We start from the raw sequence: 15025 nt of genomic DNA, 5'->3' as shown, positions 1-15025 counted from the left end.
GATACCTCAAATCCAAAACCTATGACAAACATAATAAGGAAAGAAGAATATTTTATTGTTTAAAAATGATGTCCATAAAGATATCAGTGGAATGACATAACCAACTTTATATGAATTAAATATTGGTAAATTAACATAAATGGAAACTGAATCTTGTGTTTTACTAAAAACACTTTCGTATCGGTACATATTGGACAACATTAACACCAACATTGGATTGTCCCTGACGGTATCAGATGATATCGGCCACACCGATATACCGGTCGAGTTCCATACTTAGAGGGGAATATGGCTATGACTATTTAAAGTTACCTTTGGTACTGACACCAAGTCTTAAACTGGTGCAAAAAACACCACCAGCACCAACAAAAGCTCTTCTATTAACTATAATATACTATATTTATTGGAGTCATAATCAAGTAATCATCAAAATAGATTCAGATGAACTTTTTCTCTTCCTAGAAATATCTGGGTGAAAAAATAATTAACAAAATCAATGGCTCTTTAAGTTAAAAGTGAATTTTAATGCTTCTTCCGTTGCAAGGTGTGTTTTTCACTTGCAGCAGCCTGGAGGAGAGAGAGCGTAACTGCATCCCTGCCTGCTCCTGCCTGCCTCCTCCTCACAGCGCTGGTCGCCATCCATCCCCTCTCCTCCTGTACCACAACAGATGGTGAGAACAACATTGCATCCACCGGGTACCCACAACAACAGACCGCAGCTTCTCGTCCAGACGACACTGGCCCATCTTCAGCATGCACCCGGTGCAGGACCGTGAGAGGCTGTGAGTGCCGTCGTGATTTATTTCACGCGGTACCACCTCTACCAGCACCACGGCCACGGAGGAACCTTCTTGCGACTGTTAGGGCTCTCCATCGAGCGGGGAAGATGGCCGCTATGAAAATATTAACCAGCACAGGGCTCTTCCTGGCGTTCTGTGCGCTGGGGCTGCTCGCCATGGCGATTTGTACCGACTACTGGTACGAGACGGATGCGAGGAGACATCGAGAGAGGTGTAAGAACTATGCCAACAAGCGAAATGACCCCGGGTACATCTACATCTCCAACCACAACCTCCCCCTCCAGATGCCTCCACGGATCGTGGAGACGAGAGGTAACGGCCCAGATGCCGCTGCTCTCATCAGGGGGAAGCGGCACTTCGTGGCCGCAGCATCCGCTATGGAGTCCCACTGCAGTCGGCAGTTTAACTCCACCGTCTCCGGGCTCTGGAGGAAGTGTCACCGGGAAGGATTCGACCTGGAAACCGAGGACCTTATTTACAAAGGTAAACATGAGAGCAGGTAAATATCTTGTGAGAAGCAGCAGCAGCAGGCCGTGATGCTCAGCAGCGATGAGACAAACACAGGAGGGTCCAGAGGCCCGCATCCCTCATCTTCAGATGTGTCTGCTAGTTCACGTCCTAAACCAGAGGAGCGGGTCTGTTCAGAACCTCGGGGCTCTTTACTGCGCTGTAGCATTCGACAGAGACCAAACGTCTAGTAAAGGTTAATTACTCAGCGTTATTCAAAGGGAGTAGCAGGACATGTTCATCAATACTGTTTACATTTTGGACCACAATGAGAAACACGATGTGAAGCTTCCTTCAGTAAGCAGTTAAAATTCAGGCCCCATCAGCCAGACTAGACCTGGTCCAGGTCCCCAGACTGGATGATGTCAAAGTGCCTTCCCTCTGGGAGTCATATAATCAGCTACACCATGTAGCTGATTATATGATAAATTAAAAGTGCTCTGCTTCTGAGTAACAACAAGAATCTACATTTAACACCACTTCATCTCCTGTTTGATCACCAAAATGTCTCTGCAAAACTACAACTTCACCGACAGATTTTTGAACCGATATCTGATACACCGCCAGCAAATGATGTTGATATCATCTGGAACAAAAACACGTGATGCTCACATATTGTACATACTGAATAAATTACATGTAAACACTGTCAACTTGAAAAAGTAAAAGAAAAACTCATAAATCGTGCATTTGTTGTGCGCCTGTTATGAACAACAAATAAGAGACTTGAGCGAAACTGCACCGATATTGATAGGTTCAATAAATGACTACCGTAATATCTGCAGATACTGATGATAGGCAGCACAGCGATCATGTAAGGATCAAAACTGAGATGAATCATAATGGAGATGGCGACGTTGGCAGCAGCAAATCTGGACAATTTACTGAAAAAGAATCAAAACCGGCTCGTTACATTTAACTCTCTTCATAGAATGGTCGCCACTTGTTAAGAACTGTGGAGGCAGTGTAGAAAAATGTATTGAATGATTGTAATCAGTGTGGAGTACCGGTGATCTTGAGAAGTCATTTTACTCCGTCCTACTCTACAGTAGACAACACCTTTATGACGTCCAGCTATTTTTGGTGACGCCAACTCAGAAAGGTGTAGTACTCAGCTCCATTTATCGAGTGCAAACTGTTCTACTCTTTTGGAAGATACTCACGTATCCATTTGAGCATCTCTTAGACTCAGCTGAAATGAAACAAGAGCAAATAAAATGGCGGGTAATATTTGTTATGGTTGTGTTATGGTGGATATTGAGTGTACATGTTTATGGTATTGTGTCTTTATGGGTAGTTGTCATTTAATGGTGAACTGTGAGAATGTCGAGCATTTGTAACAATTATGTTACCCTTAGCTCCATATGACAATGATGATGATTAGAAGGACCCTTTTAGCCAAAATGTAAGTGGAAACCAAGCACTACTTGTGTCCTTTCTGTCCTGTGACTGAGACAAAATTTGTGCCTGTAAAATTGCATAGCACACTTTTCAAAGAGAAGGGACATGCAAATTATACACAACTGTACTGAACATAATAATCATCACCCCGGCTAAGCTACTTTTGGATCTATAATGGTGCATGCACGCTGATAGTAATTTATGTGTGATTATGAGGGCTGGTAGTACACAAGGTGTCTGATGTCTGTGTAATCACGGTGAGACGCTTGATGATGGTAGTGTTGGAACAGAGATGCTGAAGGGAAGAAAATGTTTTCAAATCTGCAGATGCAGACTCACTGACACTGACAGTTGATCTAACTCCTATAGTCTTGATTACATGCTCCCTTTACAGAAAACTGTCCCAGTCAATGAGAGATGATTCCCTTTCGGTGTGATGTTTATTTTTAATGGTCCTCCAAGCACGTGTGCAGTGCTACACAATATAACACTGTGGGCTTGTAGTTAAACCTTTTCAGTCTCAATTCAACATTTGAAATTGTCACTTATTGGAATTAAAAAACAATTTTTTTCAACATTTTTATGTCCGGCGGCACGGTGGTGCAGTGGTCAGCGCTGTCACCTCACAGCAAGAAGGTTCCAGGTTCGAGTCCCGGCTCCAGCACAGGATCTTTCTGTGGGGAGTCTGCATGTTCTCCCTGTTCCTGTGTGGGTTCTCTCTGGTACTCCAGCTTCCTCCCACAGTCCAAAGACATCAAGAGGGGACGAGGCTGATTGATACTCTAAATTGACCGTAGGTGTGACTGTGAGTGTGAATGGTTGTCTGTCTCTATGTGTTGGTCCTGTGATGGACTGGTGACCTGTCCAGGGTGAACCCCGCCTCTCACCTGAAGGCTGCTGTGATAGGCTCCAGCCCCCCCACAACCCTTAGCAGGAATAAGCGGAAGAAAATGAATGGATGGATAATTATGTCCAGTTAAATGTAAATGAAGCTCTAAATTGTTTCCATAGTGTAAATGTATAATGGGTCATTATATTTGTCTACAGAGTGATGCAGGAATGATGTTTTTTCATAGGTTGACCTGGAAGTTAGCATCACCACGGGTTTTCGACCAAAAGCCAGTGGGATTTTTATAGGATTTCTAATCATTATGGAAAATTAGCTCTGTAGAGAAAGATGTTGAGACTTAGTAGTTTTGTTTAGCGAGATAAATGAACAAATGAACGTGCTTGATTTTTGCAGGGTAAATGCAGTTGCTAGTAGCCCATGGGTAATGTCATGCTACCAACCAAGTGCACAGTGCACATACAACCTCAGTGACCCCACAACTACCTCAGCCTCTTCTGCTCTTCTTCTGCCTTTTTTGCGATGATCTTAACAAGTTTAACTACTTGTAAGCCTGACTAGCTCAGTCGGTAGAGCATGAGAATCTTAGTCTCAGGGTCATGAGTTGGCGGCACGGTGGTGCAGTGGTCAGCACTGTCGCCTCACAGCAAGAAGGTTCCAGGTTCCAGTCCCGGCTCCAGCACAGGATCTTTCTGTGTGGAGTCTCCATGTTCTCCCTGTGTGGGTTCTCTCTGGTACTCCAGCTTCCTCCCACAGTCCAAAGACATCAAGAGAGGACGAGGCTGATTGATACTCTAAATTGACTGTAGGTGTGACTGTGAGTGTGAATGGTTGTCTGTCTCTATGTGTTGGTCCTGTGATGGACTGGTGACCTGTCCAGGGTGAACCCCGCCTCTCACCTGAAGGCTGCTGGGATAGGATCCAGCCCCCCCACGACCCTTAACAGGAATAAGCGCTGTGCTACTCTGTTGCTAGTTGTAGTTTGCTTTCTTTTATCTGCTTTTAGATGTGTTTGGAGTTAAAGAAGCATCCTGATGTGTCTTCAGTAGAAGCCACAGGAATCATTAACAATGAAGCTGCAGATCAAAGTCTAAGGAAATCGCAAAACTGACTCTCAGAAGAAAAGTGCCTTAAAAATCAAAGATTAACAGAGGTTAAGGGTTTCACAAAAGCTTTGTCAAACATTATAGGAGCTCTGTAAACAGTAGAAATTTCATTATGTGTCTATCACAGTTCTAACCTTCTAAAATGGGAAACTCATAAAGGGATTAGCTGCCGGGACACTGATATAAAAAGTTAAAATTTGCATCTTTAAAATTTAAAGCACATGCTGGACTACACACATTTTTTATTATTTTTTTTTTACTGAATGTTACTAATATTATGTGAAATTTCTGTCAAATATATATGAAGATGTTTACTTAATGAGTGCAATTAATCTTTTGTTTGGTTGAATAAGCCACATTTCATATTGTGTCTTAATCTTCACATAATTACAGCGGAGGAATTGGGAAGACAATGTGAACATGGCCAACTGAGAAAACCAATCCAATGACTGTGAAGCTTTTCTACTGCGTGCATTTAGGAGGTTTACAAAGAGATCTATATCCATACCGTTTCTTTGTTTGTTTTTTGTTTTGCCAGGAATAATTGAAAGATGCACCCCAGTCAAGTATCACTACTCTTCCTCCATCCTTCCACGAAATTTACCCGTCAACATCACCAAGACCATACGACAGGATGAGTGGCATGCACTCCGTAAGTCTGCTTTAATGGAGCTGTTGAACTCTTCCGTTCAACCGCTGTTTATCTGTCCTTGTATCTTGTTTCATTAAGATTCTGCTTCATCAGGCTTTTGAGCAATAAAAGATAAGAAAAGATGAGAAAATCCATCTTCCATCAGGTCCTAAGGGTCAATGCTTTATTGAAGTGTGACTTCATTTTTTGGATAGCCTTGGTGGAGCCTTTCTGAGATAATAAAACACACTCATGTTACACAGCTTTAACTTTTACAAGATGTATACCACTGGAGTTGTTAGAAAATATGTGGACACATGTATGTTTTATTACATTTACGTTTTATTATCATGAAGTGTTAGCCTGATGTAGAATTGTATGACAGTGTTGTGACCTCTATTCAGACCAAAGAAATGAAGTTCGTGCAGGATGTATCAGGCTGTGTTTACACTCCTAAGATAAGAGTTTGGGAAAGGCCTTGGACGGTGAGGAGCCAGCGTCCCTACGCTCTCCCTGCAACTGTTCTTGAAAGAAGAAGACAGAACAAAGGCGTGATGGGAAGCTACTGAGAGGAGGAACTTTGTATATATATGTTTGGAAAACACTGAGACAGTCAGTGCAGATGTAGAGCTTTGCCTGTGCTCCTTGCTGCAAGTAAACCTGTAATTAAGATCTCCGTCTCTGAGGATTTGATCTTGTGTGTTGGGAAATTTTGTGGTACGAACTAATAGCGAAAATACAGTCCTTATCTTACAGAAATAATGTCCTGACAGGAGTAATAAGCTCTTTTCTGTGTTTCTCTCCGAATTGCCTGTAGGATTATAACAGTGGTGGCTTTGAAATATATCAATAACCTTCTCCACCCTATTGGGACTCGGGACCAGAGGTTATCAGGTCGTCCCTATAAGTGAAGCATTGGCTTTAAAATGGCTTATCTGCCAATGTTAGCCAGGAGGGATCAGTGTCGTCTCTGAAAGCAGGGACAGGCCTTGATTTCCCCCTCGTGTGTGAAGGAGTGGTGTGACCTTGGATTGCATCAGTAGTGGTCTTCAGCGTGATGTATTTGTTTTTGTAATTTGACCTCTCTGCTTCTAGGTGTGTTGTTTTATGTTCGGCGGTGACAGTGGTAGGATTTGGTTTTATGTTACATGTTTTTATGATTCTGATGTCCTGTCCAAAAATATACCAAAATGTTATTATTATTATGATTATTATTATTGTTATGTAAAAAATATAGATATTATTAATAGTGGTATTAGTCCTTAGGATGATTATTGGGGAGTAAAACAAATCAAGTATTAGATATTGATATATAAACTGATCTTACATACTAATGGAAATATTTATATTTTGTGTAGACCAGGCAATATAGTTTGATATGTTTATCACATGTATGAATTTTTAACTTACAAGCATCATTTTGGGGTGAATGGTAGATAGATTTTATTTAAACAACAGAACAATAAGAGGTTGTTTATTTGCTCCAGAGCACTCAAACATGGTCTCTGGGTAGGTGGGGTTTGAACCAACAGTCCTTAGGTTACTAGACAGCCACTCTGGAACCAGTGTTGTAATGGTGGCTAATTTCACTCCTGTTGAATTTCCTGCCTACACAAAACTGACATGCAACAACCTGATAATATGTACTGTATTTATTTCAAATGTGTTGGAGCAGAACTTTGAAAGTAGATCACGGATGACTCTGAAACTGTACTTCCTGTAAGTACACGATTACAGCCGCTGCCTTCTACCAGACCGATAATACTTACATCTCTATCGCATTTGAAGATGCTGCAGTTTTGCTCTCAACCGTCATTGAACCTCAATCAGAAACGTGTTTTCTTATCAAAACATGATGTAGTTATGGCAGTCACATGCTGTTAATGTATAAGGACTACAAACATGAACACGGTTTCTGTTATCAACATGAGGAGAGAGCAGACTTTTAACTTTTGACTTTTAACATGTTTGCGGAAATTCACGCTTTTGATTTTCATCATCAAGTCATGACTGATTGAAATGCAAGATTTGAAGTGACTACATCAGAATTGGGCGATCCGTTCTATTCTCAGATTGGCCAATCCTGTTTAATGGCGGTTTTCAATTTACGATCCAAAGGGTGGGAGGAGTTTCGTCACTGAGGGGGAGCAAGCGGAGAAGTCAGGTCAGTGGCAAAGAAAAATGCCACAATTAAAATAAATAAATATAAAGATATCCTGTAAATAGAAAAAGGCACGTAATAAGCGGTCAAAGTCTACAATTGGTCCAGGTTACTGGGGACAATTTTGACGGACAGACAAGCGGATGAAATGTCGCCTCTGTAAAACAGTTAATGTTGCTGCTCAGTGGGCTATCTTTAATCCTCCATTAGGACTCAGGGTTGATTTAGCACGAGTGCAACATATAGTATAGCATAACATGAGCACCAGTACCGTATTCCAGCATCTTAGAACCTACAAGCTAACAACGACGTAGCAACAGTCCATCCAACGTCTATTTCTGTTTCACAAAAAAAGCAAGCAGCTTACCCTGAAAACACAGTTCGGTGCTCGTCTGAGTAGCTGAGAGCACTCACCTCTGGATAGGCTAAATAGACTCTGCAAAATACACAATATCTGTCATATACTTCTACCTGTTACTGCTCTCAACATGGTCGGCTGCTGTTGTATCCACCGTTGTGGTTCATTTGTGACCAGAGTAGCACTGCCCTGTGACCTAGAATGTCCAACCAAGACAATTACTTTTCACATCTGAGAAGATGCAAAAGAAGCAGCAAGTCAGTGTAACCAAACAGCGAGGGAAATTAGTTTTAACAGTTACAAATAGGACTTTCACAAAATTATTTATATGTTTGAAAGGTCAGGGGAAAATTACAGTTTCATTCGATTGTATCACAATTCTCATTACCATGCAGGGCTAATATGAAGTTTGATTGAAATATTTGTTATGACTTCTGAAAGCCAAACTAATTATCGTGCTGTTAATTTCTTTTCCATGTTGCGGATTAATTTTCTGGCAAATAACTGATCTGCAACTAATGTATCAATTCATGTAGCTCCAGTTGGATCTGACACTTCATCTGAAATACCACTTTGAGTATGTTGCCTGGTTGCTAGATGGAGAGTGTAACACTTGATGCTACCATGGCAACAAGCTTGTTAAGAGAAGGTTTTGGGTTCAAATCCCCCGACAACAAGGTTGAATTTAGGTGAGGCCCACATTACCACCACTGAGGTGCAACTGTGCAAAACATTAACCCAACCACTCGAATGCAGTATTTTCATCCTGGGGATGCAAGATGCTGTATTTTCTACTTTTCTACTTTCATGAAATGGTTGTGTGAAAAGAAAAGCAAAAAATATTGAGAGTGGAAACACCAACTTGATTATTCGGAGAAGTCGTGACTCAGAGAGGTTGAGATGTACTGCTTTATTGGAGCTGCTCTTTGGCCAGCACGTCAGGCTGGGGACTGGACAGCTTCCAGTTGTGAATATGATGGTCAAGGAAGAGAGAGCATTGGCAGTGGCGTTTAAATATTTACTAATTCCAGCTTTACTATGTTTCGGTCTTATTTACCGTCATGTTCACTCGTAAAATGAAGATGTGTGTTTCTGTGAACAACCGTAAGTACCAGCTGACACGGCAGCACATCAGCAAGTCAAAGTGAAGCTGGTGATATTTTCATCTTTATTGCAGATCTAAGAAGGATGACGGCTGGATTTGTGGGAATGGCCGTGTCCATCATTCTTTTTGGCTGGATCATTGGAGTGCTGGGATGCTGCCAGCAGCATGACCTCATGCAATATGTAGCTGGGCTACTCTTTCTCATGGGAGGTACTGTCAGAGCACATTTACACACAAACATGCATACAAGGTCTTGTTTCTGTATTTAGTCGGTGACTCAAGACAAATTGGGTTAGAGACTGAGATGTCCTCAAAGGATCGGTAAGAAGTTGAGAGCAACATTGTGTAGTATGTGTTTGTACACTGCTTCATTCATTATCGTGAAACCACTGATTAAGAAACACGTTTTAACATGAGGTAAAAGACTTTTGGTTCTACTGTGACACCCTTCATGCTTCTAACTGATGTCAGAGTAGCGCGACCATCAACCTGGATCCTCTGCAGTGGCTAACGGCTAGTGTTGAGGGATTAGCAGCTGGTAAAGGTCTCATTTAAAATTCTGAGCTCGTTTCTGGTACTTGAATGTAGCACTGAGCTCGGAGGAGGTCTCACAAGTCAGAGTACTATCAAAATGACCTTGAACTTTATACACATGATTTGTTTTTATCAAAAACTCTTCCGTCAAAGCAGTAGTAGTAACCCCTCCTGCTCTCTGCGAGTCATGAGTGCACCCATGCAGGCTTCCGTATCACAGAATTGGACTGGAATCAATGTTTTATGAAAATGATCCCAGTCACATAATTAGTGTCATGCATTACAATAAGCCAAGGTGTTCCAGTAAGTTCACCTACACCCCTACGTGCTTTTATGACTATAAGCCCTTATACCAAGTGCGAATGATAGGATTTACATCCACCAGTAAAATGTTCCAAACACATAGGAAGTGGATATTGTGAGTGACCCCATGTTTTAAATCACTGCTTGTGTTTTTGCTCTCACAGGAACATGCTGCATCATCTCTCTGTGCACATGTGTGGCAGGAATCAACTTTGAGTTGTCCCGCTACCCCCGCTCTATGTATGGCCTCCCTGAGGACATTAGCCATGGCTATGGCTGGTCCATGTTTTGTGCCTGGGGCGGCCTCGGTCTCACATTGCTGGCTGGTTTCCTCTGCACCTTGGCCCCTTCCCTGAGCACACCCGCTCGCACAACAACCCACAAGCCGAGGCAAGAGAACGGAACCGTGTGACAGGGCCCAGGCGTCATGAAGCACCTTACCCACGGAGCGCACAAACTACACAAACTACACCCTTCGAACCTTGATGTTTAACTCTGAAACAGTTTTTGTCGAATCACCATTTCACACCACCTTCAACATCGCCATCCCCCTCAGTGTTCAGTGTGCCTGAGTTGTGACAGAGCAAAGAAAGGATGGAGTACAGAAACGACAGACTTCACACCTATTCTCAACCCCCCAACCCCCCCGGGGAACACCGAGAGACAAACAACAGGGGCACGGCTCTCATAGCACAAATATGACATTTTTGACAAACTGACTTTACGGCAATCTAAAGTTGACTGTTTTCTCTGAAGAGAATTTGTCTTACTATGGTGCTCTCTGAAATGCCACACACACTCCTACAGGCAAACACGCACACACACACACACACACACACACACACACACACACACACACACACACACACACACACATACCAGCTTCATTTACTCATGATGAATCATGAGAGAAATCCTCCAAAAGGAGCGACCACACAACCATTTGGCCAGAGCATCCTGTCTGCATTCCTCTTTCAGTCGAGTGATGTGTGCTGTGTTATTGTTTGTAATGAAAAAAAATCAGGCGTTGACTGGCCATTGCTTATCTTTAGGGTAGCGCACTTACTGATATCAAACATTACCCCCCGGGGTGGGCGTCTGCAGTCTCTGCTGGATGGATCTAGTGCGATTAAAAAACACAACTAAATTTGCATCGAAAGGCAAATCATTTGATCACCTCTTAAAAGATTATATATGTACAAAATCCATCTCTGTGTAGACCCAGCTCATTGTTTGTGTAAAGTAGATTTTGAATAAGAATGCTTGTTTTCTGTTTGTTTAGAGGTAATGATGGCTGACATTACGGAGGTGTGTGCCAAGCTAAGCATCACACAGTGAAGCGAAGTGTTGGTGCTCTGAGGATGAATCCGTTATTGGATTCAGCAACATGACGATATTTTGAGGGTAGTAGCTGGAAGGAAGAGCTGAGGAGTGAAAGAAAGCATTCAATCACAGTAACTGCTGAGCTGTGACTTCATGCTGCTGTGCTGGTGCTGCCCTGACAGACCCAGTTGTTTGGTCAGCAAACAACTGTCAGAATCATAACCTGACAAGAGACTGCGGAGGAGGATTCGATCGCACAATTGTTTACCTTTACTACTGGTCAGCCTTTTGTGAAATACTTGGAATACAAGCAAGTAAAGCATTTCCTGAAAATGCAGAGGCAGTGATCCCATAACTCATGAAAGCAGGAGCTGCATTCTGCACTAATTACAGTAACATAGCAACATCACAGAGAGACTCAAATCTGTTTCAGCAGAAACAAAAACACAAGCCAGCCATGGGAATCCGTTCGTGTATCTGCTGAACGCTCATGGCGTGTTTCATGATGTTCTTAGCAATAATGTTGGAGTCTAGCAAACAGTATTTGAACACGAGCAGCAACAAAAAAGCTTTCTCTTTGAAGGACAATCCACATTTTTCATTTTTGGGTAACAGATACATTTGTTGTCCATCCTCCTCAGAGCCTGACAAGTAGATACACCCCCTTCACTCTGTTAGAGGGTGAGGGGGGGTTGAGACCCTCAGAGACATCCTGACCACAAGTTAGCTTAGCACAATGAATGGTAGTGGATGGGAAGTGTTAGCGTACCACGTCTCAACAAATGGACTTTTCTCCAAAGTGGTCTTTACTGTACCTGCATTGACACAGCTATAACATCTGTCTATAACATTTGTTGTGAAATGACAATTTGATATCACAACGCATTGGAATTTCAGAAATGCACTGCACCTTAAAATCTCATTGTAACCTTGGACAACACAAGAAAACATTCGTTGGCGACTAGGAAAGTGACTGCTGTGACTAATCATGGCTGATTATGAGAAAGGATGAGGAGCGTTACTTCTTGAGAAAGCAAGGTCCTTAAAATTGTTTTTTGATGACTTTTGAGAGTAATATGCTAACACTCCCCATGCATTACTATTCTTTGCGCTAAGCTAACTAGCCAGTCACTGTGGTTCTCATCTCCCCAATGGAGGCATGGGGGAAGGAAGGATATATACACTCATATTCTTATCTGGCTCTGGGGAGGATGGCAAATGTTTATCTCGCAAAAAGTTAGCGTGTTCCTTTAAAGTTTCACACGACACCTGCAATGTCTCCTCTTTGATATGGTAGGCTTGGACACCACAGGCCAGATGTTTGTCCCTCTCCTCTGAAGAGGCCGTGACTCCCACACCCACCCAAAAAACAGGCATAGGCACTGAAAGCATTTCTATTATCAGAAAAGAAGTACAGTTAAAGCCAATCAATGATTAGCTGCTTCAGTTTAATCCTAATAAAATTGTGTGTGTGTGAGTGTGTGTTGGGGGTTGAGTAACATTTAAAACAAGTTATTATGTCTCGTGCATGTTCAAATACAGTTTACTAGACTCAGATATGTGGCAGGTTTTCTGAGAGGAATGACGAGACTGAATTGAGTGCCGCTACAATCCAAATGACAAGGTTTACTCTCTTACAACAACTTCCCTGACAGTTGAAAAAAAACAAAAAAAAACATTCATGACAGGTGTGATGCACCAGAAGAGTGAGTCATCAGATCCAACAAATGTCAGGAGGTTGCATCACTTCATATTTGTGTGATTCAGTCAGTGGATTAGAAATACCTCCAGATTTGATGCTGAAAAAAAAGCACAACCATTGTCATAATTTATTTAAAAAAAACAATTAACTTCAGACATTCTCTTTCAAATGCACACAATAAAATCATTTTACAATTATGTATAATAAAATGGCCTTTTTTTTTAGCCTGACATTTAATGAAAGTTGATTTAAGTAAATTGATAGAAATTGAAATGAGGTAAACAAATGATCAGGATTTTTTTTTTTTTTTAATTTTGGGATCAAAATTGAAATTTTCTGTTTCTTGTGTGAGATACACACTTCACATCATCTGTTGTCACTGCAAATACGTAAACCCAGTGGTTCAACTGACAAAATAAACTCAGCAGTATGAAGGGATGCTCTTTTGAAAATGAAATCATGGTTATTTTGATGAATGAAAAAAGAAGAAAATGATGACGGTAAACACATTTTTGTTTGAAATCCCTGATACCCAAACAACATATATTTAGAAATTTAAAAAAATCACTTCAAGTTCACAATCTAAGAATGTTGCAGCCACGTGTGATGAAAATTTCTGTAACATTGACTGCCGGAGACAAGTGGTGAAAGATGTTATCAGCTATGTCAATTAACTTTCTTTGAAGGAAAAAAAAAAGAAGCTGTTAATACTGTGTGTTGACAACACTTTATGTGATGTTCAGTCCTTTTCACATCACAACACAACACTGATGGAAGCTGAGGAAATGACTGAGCTATGATTGAAAGCTGGCGTTGAGTGTCTGGTTGAATCTTTGCACTGTACTGGGTCTCTTAGTACTCTGAGCTGGTGGAGCTTTACCTTGGATATTTGCAGAGCTTCGTGTGAGAGCAACGATGACTGGAGCATGTAATAAGAACCCTGTTGTGTCTTTTACAAACTGACTGGGTTAACGCCATGATTGTGTGTTTAGCGTCAGTCAATCCAGGCTCTTATTGTGAAAATATTTATGCCCAGTATGAGGGACATGAAGGAAAATACAGATATTGTAAGAAGGGAACTATTACAAATGTGTGGATCAGTGTATTTTCTGATGTCCTGTGAATTACAGAATGTTTTGGTTTCATAAGTTTTAGCCCCAAACTGTTGTGCGGTAACATTACTGTAAGCAGTAAATTGTAATGTATAAGTACATGGTGCGAGCATTATGTGTTGATAGGACTGAAGCACAATTGCACACTTTTTTTGTGTACTTTTCTTGGAGAAATCTGACCTTTCTACTACTGATGTGCCACAACTACACATATTCAGGACTTTTTAAGCACATATTTACAACCCCATATCTCAGATAGCAAATTGAATTGAATATATGGGGGACTGCTTTACAATATCTGCATTTTAAAACAAAGATTTTGCTATAAATTGGATGGACTGTCAATACAAAAGAACAGTAGCACACAGTAGCAAGATAAAGATAATTATAATGTAATTTAGAGAAACATCAGGTAACTATTAAAAATTGTGATACAGCTCCACTTAAATGTCCTGTGTTTCACGAGGAAACGTTTTAGAAATGTATTCTGTGCAATGAGAGATGCCCCCGTGAAAATGTCACCATTGAAGGTGGCGTTTGTTTCCGTAGCACCGCCGGTATTTTCTACAGCTCATTTATACTGGATCATTCCACTGCAGATGTAATGTGGGGACTAAAAAGTCATTACAGTCTTGCATGATCTCATGACAGTTAGTTTCTTTCAGTATTAAAATGGTGTCCATTTTTAATTTATTTATTTTACTGAAATAAAAAATGTGTAATTAATACTTTTTGGTGACTTTCAGTGTTTGTGTTTTATTTTATTGCATTTTTTTTTTCATTTTTAAAGAACTCTGACTTCTCTTAGATTTGATTGAAGCTGTATGTTGATCACATAAAAAGAAAGAAGTCTGACTTTCTCCTGACGTGGAGGGGTGTAACACGAGTTAAGGAAGAGTCCCTTCAGTTTTTCTGCTTCACTTCTGGAAAAATAGCATTTGTTTCATTGTTTGGCTGACATCATGACGCTTCACCTCGTCTCCTTGGCTGAGGGCTTTAGTTCAATATGTGACACCTCTTATGATTGTAACTGTACGCTTTTGTAGCTGTGAGTGTTTGTGGAGTAACGGCGGTGTGGAGAGCTCTGTCCTCCTGTGGCCTTTTGTCATTTAGCACATGGTGCCATCTAGAGGGA

General features: G+C 41.2%; 1 protein-coding gene across 1 annotated transcript; it reads left to right on the top strand.

The window, feature by feature from the left end:
• The first annotated feature begins 621 nt into the window (after positions 1–621).
• tmem276b (transmembrane protein 276b) lies at positions 622–15007 on the top strand. Its single transcript, XM_086181499.1, has 4 exons — positions 622–1283; positions 5200–5313; positions 8989–9126; positions 9918–15007. Exons 1-4 carry the CDS (start codon positions 887–889, stop codon positions 10163–10165), a joined length of 897 nt encoding a protein of 298 aa, XP_086037625.1. The 5' UTR covers positions 622–886; the 3' UTR covers positions 10166–15007.
• Positions 15008–15025: the final 18 nt, after the last annotated feature.

The sequence above is a fragment of the Aulostomus chinensis genome, chromosome 2, assembly GCF_037954235.1.
Source record: "Aulostomus chinensis isolate RoL2024-O1b breed Wild chromosome 2, RoL_Achi_v1.0, whole genome shotgun sequence".
NCBI classification, from domain to species: domain Eukaryota; kingdom Metazoa; phylum Chordata; class Actinopteri; order Syngnathiformes; family Aulostomidae; genus Aulostomus; species Aulostomus chinensis.
Note: the sequence above shows the minus strand (reverse complement) of the source record. Positions and strands in the feature narration are given on the sequence as shown.